The 16,779-nt window shown below is 53.3% G+C and overlaps 7 protein-coding genes across 7 annotated transcripts; 3 read left to right on the plus strand and 4 right to left on the minus strand.

Moving 5' to 3' along the window:
• Positions 1-1,931: 1,931 nt before the first annotated feature.
• On the minus strand, positions 1,932-2,753 carry HER10_EVM0008076 (uncharacterized protein; the record flags this gene model as incomplete). Its single annotated transcript, XM_035477611.1, has 4 exons — positions 1,932-2,086; positions 2,141-2,183; positions 2,283-2,422; positions 2,477-2,753. The coding sequence occupies 4 exons, from the start codon at positions 2,751-2,753 to the stop codon at positions 1,932-1,934; spliced, it is 615 nt and encodes a 204-aa protein (XP_035335133.1).
• Positions 2,754-4,964: 2,211 nt separating this feature from the next.
• On the minus strand, positions 4,965-7,295 carry HER10_EVM0005922 (uncharacterized protein). The gene has a single exon (XM_035475524.1). It carries the CDS (start codon positions 6,861-6,863, stop codon positions 5,121-5,123), a length of 1,743 nt encoding a protein of 580 aa, XP_035334983.1. The 5' UTR covers positions 6,864-7,295; the 3' UTR covers positions 4,965-5,120.
• An 812-nt stretch (positions 7,296-8,107) lies between these two features.
• On the plus strand, positions 8,108-9,301 carry HER10_EVM0003914 (uncharacterized protein; the record flags this gene model as incomplete). Its single annotated transcript, XM_035473575.1, has 1 exon — positions 8,108-9,301. The coding sequence occupies one exon, from the start codon at positions 8,108-8,110 to the stop codon at positions 9,299-9,301; it is 1,194 nt and encodes a 397-aa protein (XP_035334838.1).
• A 174-nt stretch (positions 9,302-9,475) lies between these two features.
• On the minus strand, positions 9,476-11,365 carry HER10_EVM0000584 (uncharacterized protein). Its single transcript, XM_035470358.1, has 3 exons — positions 10,672-11,365; positions 10,527-10,610; positions 9,476-10,465 (listed from the first exon to the last, which is right to left on the minus strand). The coding sequence occupies exons 1-3, from the start codon at positions 10,702-10,704 to the stop codon at positions 9,995-9,997; spliced, it is 588 nt and encodes a 195-aa protein (XP_035334585.1). The 5' UTR covers positions 10,705-11,365; the 3' UTR covers positions 9,476-9,994.
• Positions 11,366-11,891: 526 nt separating this feature from the next.
• On the plus strand, positions 11,892-13,505 carry HER10_EVM0013459 (RNA polymerase ii subunit 7). The gene is made up of 3 exons (XM_035483215.1): positions 11,892-12,593; positions 12,652-12,732; positions 12,806-13,505. The coding sequence occupies exons 1-3, from the start codon at positions 12,345-12,347 to the stop codon at positions 13,274-13,276; spliced, it is 801 nt and encodes a 266-aa protein (XP_035335535.1). The 5' UTR covers positions 11,892-12,344; the 3' UTR covers positions 13,277-13,505.
• A 637-nt stretch (positions 13,506-14,142) lies between these two features.
• HER10_EVM0003211 (HpcH/HpaI aldolase/citrate lyase family protein) lies at positions 14,143-15,740 on the plus strand. Its single transcript, XM_035472895.1, has 5 exons — positions 14,143-14,430; positions 14,526-14,618; positions 14,676-14,701; positions 14,794-15,061; positions 15,147-15,740. Exons 1-5 carry the CDS (start codon positions 14,262-14,264, stop codon positions 15,410-15,412), a joined length of 822 nt encoding a protein of 273 aa, XP_035334785.1. The 5' UTR covers positions 14,143-14,261; the 3' UTR covers positions 15,413-15,740.
• On the minus strand, positions 15,590-16,636 carry HER10_EVM0009733 (glutaredoxin-like domain-containing protein; the record flags this gene model as incomplete). The annotated part of the gene is made up of 2 exons (XM_035483106.1): positions 15,858-16,636; positions 15,590-15,718 (listed from the first exon to the last, which is right to left on the minus strand). The coding sequence occupies exons 1-2, from the start codon at positions 16,062-16,064 to the stop codon at positions 15,590-15,592; spliced, it is 336 nt and encodes a 111-aa protein (XP_035335256.1). The 5' UTR covers positions 16,065-16,636.
• Between the last annotated feature and the right edge of the window lie 143 nt (positions 16,637-16,779).

Below are 16,779 nucleotides of genomic sequence, written 5' to 3' on the forward strand. Positions count from 1 at the left end.
GATCTACGTTCTGGTGCACATATCATAGTAGCTCTGACGAAACGATTGCAGTGGATAGGTAAGCAGGCGTACACACAAGAGAGAAAGGGGCAGAAAAGGATCATCGCCATTGGACATTCAAGCTGCGCCCAGTCTGGTGCGCTGCTTGTCTGCCACAAACGATCATGTAGGTAGGCACGACACTGGGGACATATGTACGGATCATCGTTCGTTGGCTCATGCTCCCGCCCACTCTCTCCACCGCGGAAGGCAACGATCGGCGGGGGAGGAGGAGAGTAAAAGTGTGGGGAAGCCCGCCGAACGGCAACTCTGCCGGCGCGCCGCCCAGCAGCAGCCATCATGCGCCTAGACCGATGCAGTCTGCCATCCTGCGTCAGGGTCCTGCTGTTCTCATCGGGGCCCTCGTTTCGGAGGCACTCGACAACACGCGCAGCCAGCCGTTCTTGTGATACCTATCACCGTGGGTTAGACTGGACTTGTGGTGGCTAAGAATGTCCACGCTTTTTGAGCAGCTTTGTTCACCACCGACGTTGCAAACCGCATTCGGACAAGGTAGGATTCGGAAGACTCTTCCACCGTCTCAACCTAGGAGACCAGCCTGATCAGACAATCAGCAGACAGATGGATCGAGAAAGTCGTTCGAGTCAAGAAGGGGAAGCCTCGATCACCGCGCCTCAATGGATGATGCCAGAGGACCCGCCGCGTCCCGCTGTTCTAGATTTCAGATAGAGCAGAGATTGACCAGATAGACGCGGCGGCGTGGGGTTCGCGTCAGGCATCGTCTGGTCATCTTTTGGCTCCGATTCTTGGGATTTCTTGGAAACGGCTGGGCCGTCAGGTCCCTGCAGACTGGAGGCTTGCAGGAACCGGGAGAGCCAGAGGGCTGGAGCTTGCAGAAACGACAGCGGCAATGCCGTACCCATGCCCGCCGCCGCCCAGCTCCCCTGAAAGCAAACGCCCGCCGCTGGCTGTGTCAGTGAGTGGCTTGACGTCAGGGAGTTCAAGGTAAAAAACGAAGCTAGATTGTGGTCAAAGCTGAAAGATAGCGAATTCGGTTCATCGATCGCAGAGGAGGCTTCGATGGATGATGTAGGTGTGTGGGGGAGGGGAGACGGAGAGATCGGGTATCCACTACCTCGCATTGGCTCCCTTGCAGCCCTCGATATGCACTTATGGCATACGACCCGATATCATGGCTGGCTATTCGATTATCAGAGGGTATGCATCCAATGCAACGACCAAAGACGGTTCATCTCAACTTCTGCCCATCCATCCCTTCGTTCGCAAATCATTGCCATTTGCAACCCAAACTGCGTTGATCAGCGAATTGCATGGCTTTGGTTCTCGATGGTAAAGACGAAACTCGAAGGTAATATTGCCCATTTTCGACACGCCTCTTCTTCGTGTACTGGAGACAATGTCGGTTTGCGCTGATCTGCTAGGCATGATGCTACCGAATAATCAGCTGTTATCGGTTCTCGCGCGACTGATCGGTACTATCACTGTGAGAGACGATAAGTTTTAAGGATCGACAGTTTTTATTGTGTTGTCCTGGGGGACATGTAGAAGAGAAGCTAGGTTGGTAAGAAATGATTAAAGACAAGAGATTAAGCAAGGCGAAAAGGAGCCGCTAGGACTCGCCAGATGCCCGCAACAAAGTTCAAAGTCCCCGATTGATGTTGAATGATCACCGCTAAATCCCTCGCGTTCCAGTCCTTTCCTCTCAAAGTCTTCGGAAACCTTTTGGTATTATGCAGACCGCATGCTGGAAGTTGTGGGTGGAGTGATTGTGGAAAAAGTGCTTTGCGAGAAGCCCGGTCGACAAGCCGACGGGGCGTTGTCAATTATGCCGCAACTCGTCATGGGTGTGCAGTTCCGTGGCTGCAGAGTACCTGCCCGAATGAGTTACCGGCCTGCGACGATTCTCGAATTTAAGCACGGCCACCGAGGAGACCGCCACCGAGGCCACCGAGAAGACCACCGAGAAGGGGTCCGAGAAGGCCGGTGACGAGGCTGAGGACGCCAGAGAGAGCACCGAGGCCGGAGGTCAGGCCGCCAAGGTCGGGGAGACCGCCAGTGGGAACGCCTATTAAGCTGTATCAGCTGCTGTTCGAAGTTGAATGGCATAGACAATACTCACCGGGAAGGGAAGGAAGACCGGTGCCAGAGATGAGAGGGGCAATCTGGGCCTGGATGGTGGCGATGATGGTCTGGATCTGCTGGAGCTGGGCCAAGCTGAGGCCGGCAGGCAGGTTGGTGCCAATGGAGGTGGCGTTGGCGACCTGGGCCTGAAGGGCACCGATCAAGGCGGTGAGCTGCTCAGCGCTGATAGTACCGGCGCCGACGGCCGGAACGGAGACACCGGGGATAGTGGGGATGGCAGGAAGGTTGGGGATGGCGCCAATGCCGGGAACACCCTGGCCTTTCGGAACTGTTAATGGCGATGGTTTGATCTACATTCTCTAGATTTACTTACGGATGTTGCCAACAACGCTGAGAACACTTGCCAAAAGGTTGGTGAGGACGGAAACAACGTTGCCAGAGTTGATGGGAAGGTTGGAGAGGCCAGGAAGGCCCAGACCCTGCAGGATGCTCAAGCCGGGGAGGCTGGAGAGGTCGATGCCACCAAGCTGGCGGGCCTCGAGCTCGACATTGCGCTTGGCGATGGCGTTGGTGTTGTCAACGTTGGCGATGGCAACGGGGTTGGCGACGGCGAAGGCCAGGAGAGTGGTGAGGACGACAGCGGACTTCATTTTGATGGTAGGGTTTCCGAAGAAAAGGGGAATTGGTTTGAAGAGGAAGTGGTAGTGAGTGATCCGAAGACTTGAGAGTTGAGAGAGTTGAAGCGGCTGACTATCCTGTAGTGAAGGCGCGGTGTGATGATGAGAGAGGAGATATTACGATCTGGACGGCGGATGACGAGGTCTTTTATAATGAATTTGGACTGTCGACGAACTGAGGGATTATGGCGAGCTGTCTCTACATCGTCGTCGCCGTCGTCGTTGAGGAGCAGTCAGTCCGCCTTCCGTCTTCGTCGGCTTTGCCTTCGACTGACCCACGTCAGTGCCAAGGTTGCAAGGAATCCTCAACGTGTTGTTCACGTTGATCCCCTGCTGAGAGTAACAGTCTCGTGAAGTCCCCGGCTACATTTCCCGCAGAGGCCCATCACAGGTTTCGCTTCGGAATCTAACGCCGAGCCAACCATGGAGAGGGACCCTTGGGCGGGCACGAAAGGCTAGGCTCCTTGGCTCCTAGGGCCAAGGCGGTCCAGGGAGGGCGGGAAGTCTGAGGCCAAGCGCCTTTGACAGCTTCCTCCCGTCAAAGTCGACCAATCGCTGGCCGTCGCTCCAGCCTGCGCGCTACTAGATCCGTCCTGTCATGTCTCTGATGGATAACTCAAATGTGAGACATATCCACCGGTGGGAGGATCGTGGCATCTTTCCTCCTTGCTTCCTCATTGGTGCCTCTCATCTGCGAACGGCTTGCGGGAATGAGTCCCACGGGGGCTCACAATTTCCGCCCAGACCCGATCTCCGTCACGGAAAGGCGCGAATCCCCATATCCACCCATACCCTCCGATGAGACACGAAAAGGATATCTCGGCCGAAGGCCTAGTGACGTTTGCGGGGGTGACTGTCGTGATCAGAGTCAGCTCATTCTTCGCCCGCCGTTGCTCCCGCCGCCGATCACCGGTAGGAACACATACCACACTACCTCTCGGATGATGTGATGTTACGGCGTGGCTCTTCAATGACCGGCAGCGTCGAAGTAAAGTTGCCCCCTCCCAAAATGATCGACAGGAGATGATCAATGGAGCCCGCTTGTCAGGATATCCTCTCGAGAAGATGGCTTCCGAGCCTCTTACTGCAATTGTCTCTCCGCCTGGCCTTTGCTGCAACTTCTGCTTTCGTCCGCAGAACACATAGGTGGATGCAATCGTGATGATTGTCGGAGAAATTCTTACGTAGGAGGTTGTGAGGTGAGAAAAACAATAAGTCTATTTTGTCTCAGCCTCCCAAAGCCTCTTAGCCTCAACTTGCCTCCTTTCCCGCTCTCCCTAACGGGAGCTTGCATTCCCGCCCAATCCCGTTTTAGCCGCCTAGACATAAGCGCCTAGAGCTGAAGTAAACTTGAGAACTGACAGCTTGTCTAGGGCACAATTTTGAAAAGGGTCTCACCAGCAAGTCTGTCGAATCACGCTCCAGGCTTCCGCCATCTGACATGCTCAAGAATTCATCCTTGGCAAGAGGCGGTCGCGGGCCGACACGACACATTTCTCACTCTGGCCGATTCAACTTGTGAATAATAACTCCTCCCGCCTCTCACGCCATAGCTCGCCATCTTAGATGCGAGACATTGAGAACCGTCATGGGCTGCAATAGGTGGTCGTGGGGCTGTGTCGGTTGGCTTGACTTGCCTGAGGTATTTCTCGAGCATATGTCGAATTCGCTCTTTGGAGGAGGGCTCCGCCTTTGTTGGCACCAAGCCATAACCAGCCCGGATAATAAAATGAGGGACATGAAGTACGGGTCGGGCATCTAGGAGGCTGAATCAACCTTCCGTATCGGTCTGTGGCAAGCCACATCAAAATCCTGCCAAGATTTTGAGACGAATGGCTGTTCCCTCACTTGTCTTTCACTCCAAATTCAGCATTCAACACCTCTTTGCGTGAAGAAGGGATGTTCTGAGAGGAATGAAGGCTGAAATCGCACGTCATCTTAGCACGTCACTGACAAAGGGAATTTCCCACAATCTGAGGACATTCGAAAAGAAGAGACATCTTGCTCATACGTAGGTGGAGGCAGCAACCTCAACTCAACTTACCGCCAGAGAACATGTTTGGCTTGACAGCTGTAACGTCACTTCGGTTCCCTGTCACACGGCTGTCAACTTAGAGACAACTAAAAGGAGTTCAGCAAGCGGGTGTTGCATATCCATATTCATCTACCCCTGCCGCAATAGCCGACAAATAATGTCTTTCACCCTCCTCACGGTGACCATTATCCAAATTAAGCAAAGGCTGCTACTGCTCTGGACAGATGGCAGTTTAGCAGCCGCCCACTTGTGAAGCACGCAGTTTGATAGTGAATGTCGCAAGCAAAATCTCAGCATCTTCCTTCCTAGGCAGCAAGTGTCTCCTGCCGAGCCTTCCATGTCGATATTGTCTCCTGTTCATGCAGCAAGCTGCTGGGTCTCCTTTCAGACCGCCGATCTTCGTTGCCGGCATCCGGGCTGGAAGGGCCCAGAGACATTCCGACGACCTGGCCTGGGGAGCCTTTGACGGGGTTCGTGGGAGAGCGATTGCGAGCGGGGACTGCAGCAAATACAAGCTTCTTCCGACTGCCATCTCCGGGAATCCTTCGCCTGCGGGCCATCCCTCCCTCTTCGTGGCGCCGCTGCTCCTGGTCACGCCGGTCTTGGCTGCGTCCCGCATTGCCCAGTCGCGAACCCGCCTCCTTCTCCTCCTCCTCCACCTCCTCGCCAATTTCAATCCTCCGACGCTGCCCGAGCTCGGGATGTTTCTCCCGTAATTCCTCGTGTTGCCTCCGCACGTGGGTCCGTTTCTTGTCGCTGTTGCACAGCCTGCGATGAGCGCGGCCATGTGCCTCGTGGTCCTTGTGCGCTACGCCGTGATGGTCCGTATCCTCTCGTGCGAAGGGCGGCCCAGCCCCTTCTGAATCTGATGCTCCCGGACGACAAGAGACTCGAGAAATATTCCCTCGGACACCGGGATGCGGTCCCACAACTACCGAGACGTCTGGTCGAGGATGGCGTTGGACCAAGTGAAGCCCAGTGAGCACTTGCTCGTCATTCCGAGACGAGGACATCTCATTCCTTGTTGTGATTGTTGAGCAAGAGCGGGGACTCAGTGTGTCGAGCGTACTATTGGTTCGTGAACGACTGGAGAGAGCATCTCGATCTGGAGTGGGAGGATGCCGAGCCTTACGTGACTCCCCAGTGTGTCTTGCCGCAGTCACGAACATCTCATCCCTGGTGTCTTCTCTGCCAACCTTCGGCTGCTTCTGAGCACTCTTCGCAGTAGTGGGAAACATTGCGAACCTGGCATCATCTACTAAACGCATCAAAGCTTCCATTTCCTCAGCCAAAGGTCTCACCTCGTTGGAATCAGATCTCCTCAGAGAACAAGTCTCGCGATTCAACCTGCACCCAGTCGTTGATCTCCCATAGATGGCATGTCGAACAATATCTCGGCGTGCGTCACAACCCGTCTCGGTGTGCCCAGTGTGATGAGATGATTCAGGCGTTCCGCTTTCTCGTACGATCTTGGGCAACCGGCGAAGGTTCGAAGGGGTCTTTGGCAGGAACCAGAGGGCCACATGACCTCTTCTCGGCGTATATCCAAAGAAGATGTGTGACGACGCGGTGATCCCTTCTCGCAGGGACTCAAATATTTTCAAGGTGCCATCGATCTTCTGATAGATGACGATCCTCGTTCTCTCGTCGATCCACGCGTCTGTATATCTCCCTGCCTTCTGCCACCATACAGGCGCATGAACGAGACTGCTTCGCCGCGCGGGGTCTGTTGACTTGCTCTCCCATACTCTTTTCCATTCATCACCCCATATGGTCAGCTGTTCATGACGATCCTCGACAGCCCATTTTGCGCCGTTGGACAACTCATTGGAGATTGCGAAGCGTCGGGGACCTGACGCGGACGCTGTTGGAAGCTGAATTTCCCCTCTCATTCTGTCGTAAGTCACCAGGTCTAAAATCCGGGGATCATGTGAATCGAGTAGCGAATCAGCTTCCATTGTGTGTTGTTGCCCGGGTTGATCACAGGCAATGTTGTGATAGTGGCTGGATATTCCGTCACAGACGGGCTCTGAATGGCTCTGCTCCATCTATGCTGCTGCTGGAGTTTGTATTGGTGGTGGCCAGCTGTTTGAGAAGTATTGCAGCTGTCACTCGATGAGACATGCTGGCATAAGAAACGAGATATGTTCAGCTAGATTCGATTCAACGGCTGTGGCAGAATTGGGTGTCCTGACCTGTAAATACATTTGATACTGCCCGGGAGGCTGATATTGAGATAGACTATCATAGGGTTAGAAGACAGAGGAAAAGATGATCATGGATTTCAGTAGGATTATCGAGAAAGGGCTTAAAAATCTAGACGCTTCTCGGTGTATGAAAAAAAATACGACTGTGTGCCTAAATATGTGAGCTATGAAATTATAGAAGGAACGTCGAAAAGACGCGACTGAGAGAAATAAGCTACCACATTGAACCTTTTGTATTTCTTGGTGATTGGTCTTCCTTACAACTAGGAAAAGGTATCTTGGTTGATGAAAGAGAGCATTTAAGGCAGGCTATGTTCGAGACAAAGACCTATTGTCATTTAAACTTTTCATTTGTTGGAGAGGTTTCGGTTACATAATCTCAAGAAGTCATTGTCCACGACATCCGACAAGCATGTAAGCACGTATTGTAGTAGTCATGGCGCTTCTTCGGTTCCAAAGTCAACTACACGTATTATGGTAAAGATGGTTAGCTGAATATTAGCCTCGAGCTTGAGACGGGAAGCAGGATTCCATAAGAACCATGATTGTTTGTCAAGGTCGAGTTGAGTCGCCTAATACCTTGGTAATAGCAAAGTTGATATGCAAATAACTCAATGAATCAAGTAATGAAGGAAAGTCACAGTCGTAAGTGAGATTACCTACCATTGTATTCACTTATTACAGCAAGTTCAGATTGTGAAGAGATACAGGTTTCAAAGTCTCTCGTGTGTATCGTGTCAAAAGGGTTGGATTCTCTTGTTCGAGGCCACAGAAACAAAGAATTATGCCAAACAACGGCTGTGCGCATTGTTGTGATAGAAGATCTGCAACAAATCTCATGCTCACCCTTTGTCGATATTCTCTTATTGCGAGTAAGGCCTAGATTGTGACAGAGCTATATAGAAGCGTCCTGAATGAGAGAGAAGTCAGGGCTGTAGAAGACAGACCAAAGCAACCAAAATCACTTATATCACAACAATTGACATAACCGAGGAGTTTTCTGTGGTAGGTGAACGTACTTGGCTCTCCAAAGCCAGCACAACCTTTGCCTTCAGAGCCAATTTCATCCAAGAGGAGAAGCAGCAATGTGCTTCGCAAAAACAATCTACACATGCCAGCACCAGGAACGAAAACGCGTAACCTGCCGCAAGACATGGCGCCATCGAGCGGGCTGGTGCTTCCGTCCGGTCCTCTTCTTCTTTTTCGGCGACGCCCCTGAAGAGCCCTGCAGCGAGCTCCGCGCCAACGACACCGTCTGGCCCAACGTCACCTGCCCAGAGTGCCGCACTGCCGAGGAGACCGGGATCGCCACCAAGGGCATGGTCACTAGTACGACCACGACGAACAAGTACCGCGAGAAGCTCACGCCCGCGGCGCTGGCGGCCTCGCGGCGGCGTAAGGAGGAACAGGATAAGAAGGAAGAAAAGATGCGGACAAACTACTGGTCGATCCAGGAGGACTACCAAGAGGGGTTGAGGAAGCGGGAAATGGAAGAAGCTGCTCGACTTCAGGGCGGTAATGCTGCTCTTGTTGAGGGGAGCGAGAATTACGCTGATAGACCTCTCCCCGCCCTTCCTGCCTTTCCTGCTGCTTCGGTTGGTGACACTCGCGGGGATCCGGGATACCAGGACCCACGGCTCCGTTCCAAGAACATGTTCCCTCCGCCTCCGCCTCCACCTTCTCCACCGGCGCCCGAGAACAAGAAGATTACTAAGAAGAAGCGCAGGAGAATGGAACCTCCCATTATACCCGAGAGACGTCTGCCCACTGTAACCAGCACTGGTAGCCCGATCAGCAAATCATCTCGACACTCACAAGAACAAAAGCGACGATGCTCAGAAGACAAATGGAGACAACACCCGCAAGAGAAAAAGAGACGGCGGGTGGAAGAGCAAACAAGGCGAAACTCAGACGAGCTAACGAGCCAAAGTTCAGAAGAGGGCCCATATGAACGACCGACAAAGGAGAACCGCTACGGCAGAGACACGGCTTCGGGTAGACAGGCCGCCGCTGAGGCCATCCGGATCATGAAGGAAGCCGATGGGCCATCACCGGCAAGGCAGACCATCGCCGTGAGAAGAGGCAGGGAGATGAAGCAACTGGCCAACAGCTATCGAGAGGAGCGAGCCGCACCGTGGCCCGAGGAGCCGAGTGTTCAACGACGTCCCACGCCCCCGCCCTCGCCGGAGCCGGAGAAGGCGGTAAAGAAGAGTGGCAAGCGCAAGGGCGGTTGGAACCCGTTTGGTAACAAGGATCGCCGAGACGATGTGACCCATTAGGGGAGAGGCACCCGCCGCGAGGTTGTTTCTGACGCTCGTTCTGACGTTCAGTCCTTTGTGTGTTGTGACGCCCGGAGGATAGAGAGAGGGAGAGATCACCATTCTTAGATGTACCTTATGATGCAAAGAGACGAGGCAGAGTGGGAAGGATAAAGGAGATTTGGTGAGTGAATGCTTCATGTTTGTTGAAATATGTATGTGTTTTGAGCGGTTTCCCTGTTTAATTGACATGGACAAATAGAGGCTTCTTTCCCTTCCCAAAAAAATAAGAAGAACACGATAACCGACAGCAAGCAACGCGAAAAAGGGGTCCGAATAGGAAACTCCTTTCCGACCATAAAGTGTTGCAACTCGGCCGGTAACAGATCCAACGACTGACAATCTGTATACGCGTAAGCTCAAATTGGTATCTGATGAAAGTACTCCGCCTATGAAGTGATGGCTCCTGCCCGAATGCTTCCATGCCGTGGGGCCTTCAATCCTTCAATATCTCTTCTGTTCGCTCGTGGCCTCCCAGTGATGGCTTCTCAGCCTTCTTAAATTTGCTCATCTCTCTCAGTGGTAGGTAAGTAGGCGGAGTAGTAAGCGCTTGGCTAGCGCTTGTAGTCTGGTTTCCGATAAGTGTGTGAGTTTGGTTGAATTCACATCGCAAGACCGAGTAAGTATTTTGTAATTGGCTGGTCTGCAAAGAGTTCATTGGGCCTTGCCGTTCTTGGCGTCGCCGTTCGCCTTGGAGGCTCTGAACTTGGCAATCTCCTTCTCGACGGCCTTGTCAACGCGGCCCTTGAGCTCCTGACGGTACCCAAGCTTGAACAGGAACTCAAGCCAAACAAAGAGAGGGGCCAGGAAGACAGCCTGAACCAGGTTGTCCAACAGCGCCGGCGCGCGTCCCTCGAAGGCGCCGTGCCCGATGAACTGGAAGATCCAGCAGGCGATGTGGATGCCGATGGCGGCCTGGTTGGTCAAGGTAGGGTTCTCAACCCTGAAGTGGTTGCCAGCGGCAGTGGCGGCCAAGCAAATGACGGCCAGGAGCGTGCCGGCAACTGGTTCGAGAAGAACATACAGACCACCCCAAGTCAGGGCTGCCAGTGTCCCCAAGTTGAGATCTAGATTAGGGACGGTGAGCCAGCTAGGGAGTGGAATGAGAGTTCCTGTGTTGGTGGCCTGAGGAAGTCTGTATGAGCTCAGGTGAAAAGACTCAAGTTACATCTCATTGATTGCTTACAAGGCAAAATCCGGAAAACAAGATGATGGGCACACATGCCATGTGAATGCCGATGTTGACGGTATTATGGTGGTATGCACCATACTGTGAGCTCATTAGCAACCATGCCAACGACGTACTCCGGAAAGTCGGGCAGTTGACGAACAAAGGTCAGGTGTTTTTCCAGGTCTAAAGACATGATGGCGGTGAATGAAATGAGATGGTGCTGAGACCTAAGCCAAGGGCGATGTGGTGGACTGAGAGCCGAGGTTTGTTGCAGGATAGATGCACCAAGACGAGGCTGGCTGCAGGGTCGAGGCTCAGCCGCGGGCGGATCGGCAACAGCTGGAGCGTGAGCGGGCCGGACGGATTGATTGCGGTGCACTTTGGACCGGCTGTATCGATTCCAAAAATTAAATCAGTCGCGGATGCACTATAGACGACTGGGGAGAGAGCTGGTGATGTTGGCGTCGTTGCGAATGATGGAAATTGAGGGAATGCCGTCGTGTTCCGGACAGGGTTGCAATGGTGTTCATATGTGTCCCACCCAAGCACGTCGAGTTACCTTGCCTTCCGCCGAACCTTTGCGGTGCAAGTACCCGTGGGGCCCGCTGGGAGCGCGTTTTTGCTCTTCGGTTCGGGGAGTTCGTAGGGATTCCACTGGATTTCCAGCAGTCCTGCAAGCGACAAGGTCCACAATGGCGGCTTGTGACTGGAGATTTTGGGGGGAATGAGTCCACTAAAAATCGCTAAACGTGCATGCACCAAACATACGACTGACTTCCTCCACCCAATCTAACGTCGTGCATTTGTCGTGTGAGCGCGTCGCAGGTTGGGGAGGCTTTTAAGCGACTCTTCTGATTGAGCTTGAAGGACATCCGGATGTCAAAACATGAAGCTGGCGAATTTTACAGTCCTCGTTGGATAACCAAAATGACTCCATGCGTGATCTGTGCCGCAAGCCCAAATTACGACGCAAGCTCCAACTCATTAGGGCTGGGCTCTCACATCCGCGGCCCAAATGGCGCCACTTGTCGCATCCTGCTGGCATCTGACAGTGCACTCTCCAACATCGCAATCCACGAATGGGATTTGTCGCTCATTTTGTCACTATTCAAGTCGCGCCTAAAGTACCTGCCTTCCAAGGTTCTCGTCCCGAACACCGCGCTTACCCCGGCTTCGGAGCGACCTTTCCGCCACGGGCTTTCCGCGCTAGCGCAGTGCTTAAGCGCAAACGCGGCAGAACGAAGTGAAAGGTGTGGCTTGAGCTCCTGCCAATCCCACTTTTCCTGCCTGGGGCATGTGTAGGTGTGGCTGCCCGCACGCCAAAAAATTCAGGAGCCACTTCTTGCCGTAACAAGGCCATCTCAGCCTCGTCAGGTTCATCTCAGGACAACCTCTCCGTTCACTACCCGTCGAGTCATAACGCTGGCGGCGCATCTCCTACAGCGCACCACAGAGGAGATATTCGTCAAAATCCCGATTCCTCGCGCTTCTTCTTCATTCCGTCCTCGTGTATTTTCTTTCCCGGAGGCGTGTCGCGCGTTGCAACCCTCTAGCTTCAGCTTGTTCGCGACTTCTGACCTTACTCACCGGTCTGCATTTGGAAGCCGCGCATCGATTGCCTCGCCCCACGCTGCCAATCGTGTCACTCGATCGCGGATCGATTGAGACTACGTCAACACGAGCACTAGAATTAGTCGCATATAATACGAAGAGCTTGGGTTAATAACGCGCCGACGCGTTGTTGGAGGCAGGATACGGCCAACATCGCTGACGACGACACGACGACGACCCGCTTCTCTCCTCCGAGCATTCTGCGCCTTGGAAACCGTCACGATGTTCTTCCTCTACAATATGGAGCGCAGGGTCACCCTGCACCCCTCCTACTTTGGCCGGAACATGCACGAGCTGGTGACGAGCAAGTTGCTGAAGGACGTGGAAGGCACCTGCGCAGGAAGTTACTACATCATTTCCATCATGGATACCTTCGATATTTCCGAGGGTCGCATTCTCCCAGGCAGTGGCCTGGCCGAGTTCACGGTGGGATACCGAGCTGTGGTTTGGCGACCCTTCAAGGGCGAGACGGTAATTGCTATAAATCTGCCTGGCTTTGTCGGGGAAGCGGCTTCTGACATGAACCCAGGTTGATGCTGTGGTCTACTCAGTCAACCACCAGGGCTTTTTCGCCCAGGCGGGACCTCTGCGGTTATTCGTGTCGGCACATGTAGGTTCTCGCTTCCGCGCTAGCCAGGCAGTACCTTTTCGTCGATAGCTAACTGCTGCTATTTCTTTACCAGCTGATCCCGTCCGAGATCAAATGGGATCCCAATGCGACACCGCCGCAGTTCACCAACAATGAGGATACCATCATTGAACCAGGAACCCACGTGCGTGTCAAGGTGATTGGTACGCGCACAGAAGTCGGTGAGATGTGGGCGATCGGCAGCATTAAGGAGGACTATCTCGGGTATGTCAATATCTGCGAAGCCTTGACTGGGTCTAACTCACATATCCTCGCAAAAGCTGCCTCCAGGACTAAACGTCACCCGCAATGGGGAAGAGTAAGGAGAAGGGCCACGAACGACCACGCCCAACGCGACCTATACAAACTTTGGTCGGCGAGAGGTGGGTATTCGACACTCTACGCGAGTGGATCTTTGGCCGTCTATGGCAACAAGTGTTGCTCAGAGCAATCCTTTTGGACAAGGCTCGGACGAACATATCAAGAGAGTCGTCTTTGGGCCACAAACGAGACATCGCTACGCTGACCAATCTGCATCCGGGAAGTCAAACATAGAGAAAAGTTTGGAGAGAGAGAAAAGAGGGCATACACATGCCTACATCGTACATGGCCGGCGCATTTTTTGCGATCCGCAGCGTCAGATCTGGGTTCCTGAAAGTTGTACAATAAGCTGTTGCTTTCCCACATTCAACGAAATAAAAAAGAGCAAAGCTACGAGCAAACGCAACTTCGCCCGGGTAGGCTTCTGGAGCGGCCATGCACGGCGAGGGGTTGAAATCCCGAAAGTCTATATTGTGACCAGATTTGTGTTCTTTGTGAAGTTTTGAAGGTCCCAAGCTTGGACTAATTGCACGCACTTATCTAGGTAGGTACCTACCTCTCTGTACATACCTTTGGTGACATCAGGTAGCAAGCACCTGACGGGAGCTTGCTGTGGTGAGGTCGCGGGAGTCGGGAATTCGGCTAGCCCCGCCCAAACACACCTCTTCCCCCACGTTTCCTCCCTGGGTAAGGTAGCTCTGATAGACTAATAACCCCCCATCACACTCGACAATTACCCCGCCGCATGAATATCTCCGTCTCGTGGGTCTTTTTCTACCCTTGGTACGGATACTGTGGTGGGAATGGACCGAGTTCCTGTCCTGGAACCCGCTTTACCTCCCCCGGCCCGCCTCTATCTATTATCCGCGTGCATGCGTGAAATGGGGGCGCCATGGCCGGCTTTCCCTCCGAAGAAATCAGTAAAGCACCCCCGCACTGGACGGACAGACAGACAGACACCCTACGCGTATCTGACATAAGGCGCGGGTGACACATTGGATTGGAGGGGGTTGGTTCACGTTATGAGCCGATTCCGGTGCTTGATCACATAGTAAACCTATCAGGAAAGAAAAGAAACAAAAGATTTGTATCTGACGTCGCACAAGAATTGTCGCTACTTGCAAATCATATAAACACAATTCATTATCATTCGTCAATTTATCACTTCGCATTTGTACATACAAACTACAATGTCGGCGATGCAAGCGGCCAACAAGCTCCGGACGGCCTTCACCAAGGGCGCCGGCCCCAGTTTCGGGTTGTGGCAGATGATTCCCGGCGCCAACGTCTCGCGGGTGCTTGCCCGGAGCCCCGGCGTGGATTGGATCTTGGTCGATTGCGAGCATGGGAACATTGACGGTGAGTTGAACTGCTTCATCAGAGCAGTGTTGATGCTGAACGCTGAATTTGAGGATTAAGATGAGAAGCTGACTTGTCGGTGTCCCACTTCCCAGATGGCGCCATGCACGACGCTGTCCCTGCCATTGCGGCGGCTGGTGTATCTCCCATTGTGAGGTTGCCAGACATGCAGAGCTGGATGGTGAAGCGTAAGGCCATTACCCCTTGCTCATGATTGGGGCAGACCAGACTAACAACACTTCCAGGTGCTTTGGATTGCGGTGCTCACGGGGTAAGCAGACAACCCTCATGTGAACAGAGAGAATGTTTCATTTACATGCGGTGTTCTCAAAGAGAGGAAGCTTGGCTGACGTTTGAAAAAAGATCCTCGTTCCGCTGCTCCGAACCGCCCAGGAGGCAAAGGACCTGGTGCAGTCGGCCAAGTTCCCGCCGTGGGGACGACGCGGGTTCGGATCACCTCTCGCCATGGAGCGCTTCAGCCCGGCGCCCAGCATGACGGAGTACCTGCAGCAGGCCAACGACAGCCTGCTGACGATTGTGCAGATTGAGACCAGGGAGGCGCTCGAGTCCATTGACGAGATCGCGGCGGTGGAGGGTATCGACGCGCTCTTCATTGGTCCCTTTGATCTTGGTCAGTTCATGCCATCCCTTGAGCCATGCACTTTGGGCCGCTTCTTCACTTGGCTTTGAACGATTCTGGCTGACCGGCATCATAGGAAACAACATTGGCCATCCGGTGATTAACGGCGTCATCGAAAAGGAGCTGAGCGATGCTATTGAGCGCATCCTCGAGGCGACGCACAAGGCGGGTAAGAAGGCCGGCATCTTCTGCACGAGCGGCGAACAGTCCAACTTCTTCGCAGATAAGGGGTTCGACATGATTAGCGTGGCGACGGACTACACGGCATTGCAGTACACAGTATCGGAGTCATTGAGCATAGCCAGGGGAGGGGCGAAGCCGGCCAAGGGTGGATCGTACTGAGCGACGCCGTAGGAGATGCCTAAAGATTCTCGAGTGTAGAAGGGTATCGAATATGGTAGAGGAGTAGGCTGTGCTGCTTGGTTGGTCGAACTCTTGGCTCTCCCGTTGGCTACCTCCTATGAGCCAAGCAACGCTGCGGCCGCTCTGAATGAGTAAAAAAGACAATCTTCACAGAGTTTACTTTCCTCCCTCTACTTGATCCATCTTGGCTTCGATCTGATCTGGGTCGAATCGATGCATGAGCTTGACAGCTTTGCCCACGAGTTTGACATCCTCCTCAGGGGCCTCGGCTTTGCTAATGTGGATCTGGGGTAAAGGGGCGCACGTCAACGGATTAGAAAGGTTTAAAGACTCACTTTTGCAGGAAACTTTTGCGAAGGTGGATGTGCGTCATCGGATGGTCTCCTTTTCATCCCACGCGGCAAGGGAAGAAGGATGAACTTACCACGGGCACGTCGAAATCGTAAAGGTCCCTCCACTTCTTGTTCTCTGGCTTCGTGATGACGACCTCCGTGTAAGCAAAAGGCCGGCGATCCCAAACGTTGGAGAGTGCCGATTTGGCCCGCACGCACAAGCCGCACTCATCGCGGGAGAAGAGGGTGATCCGACATGGTTGGACCTTTTGAAATAACCGTCGTGTTGGTGCAAACATGTTGACGATTGCTGCAGATCAAATTGCAAGTCTGCTGTGGACGTCTCGCGATTAACTCGAAATCTGACGTTTATCCCACCGTAGTGTGTGGACACAGCATACACTTGAACTGGGGAAAGAAGGAGGCCCGAAGCCTGTGAAACAGCTTCGTTCTCGGTCAGCTGGGAAGGAAGACGAGTGGAGGAGAGAAAGGATGGGAATGTCAAATATGATGACTGGTGCCAGGGATCAGGGTAGGTTGGTGTTGGAGTTGAGTTGGAGGGGCGTACACTGTCTGTGGTTGTATTTGATATATGTCTGTGAGATTCAAAGTGAGATGAGGTGATGTGACCTGCCAATGTCTGCCAGTTGCGAAGGTGTGGAGAGAAACGCCCGTTGATTATCGTTTCGAAATAGTCCGATTGATTGAATGGTTGGATCCGCCACGAGAAAAGCCAAATTGTTGCTCGTCCCAGTCCGTCTTGTGATGATGATGAAATGGGCCAAAAAAGGCAAAAGTGTGGGCTGAAGATGTCTGGTCTTTTTTGGGTCGTAAGTTTGAAGTTTCCGACTGAACTTCCACCCCGGCCGAGTTGCAACTCTGAACCTGCAAGGACAAGGCCGGGTGTAACCTGTCATTGTCTTTGGTCAATTCTTGCCGAATGTGGTCACATTACGGACGTCTTCTTCAGGAAGGCGGTCAGTACTCTGAAGCAGCCGCACCCCACCCTTCGTT

This window comes from Colletotrichum scovillei, assembly GCF_011075155.1.
Source record: "Colletotrichum scovillei strain TJNH1 chromosome Unknown Contig00004, whole genome shotgun sequence".
NCBI lineage: Eukaryota > Fungi > Ascomycota > Sordariomycetes > Glomerellales > Glomerellaceae > Colletotrichum > Colletotrichum scovillei.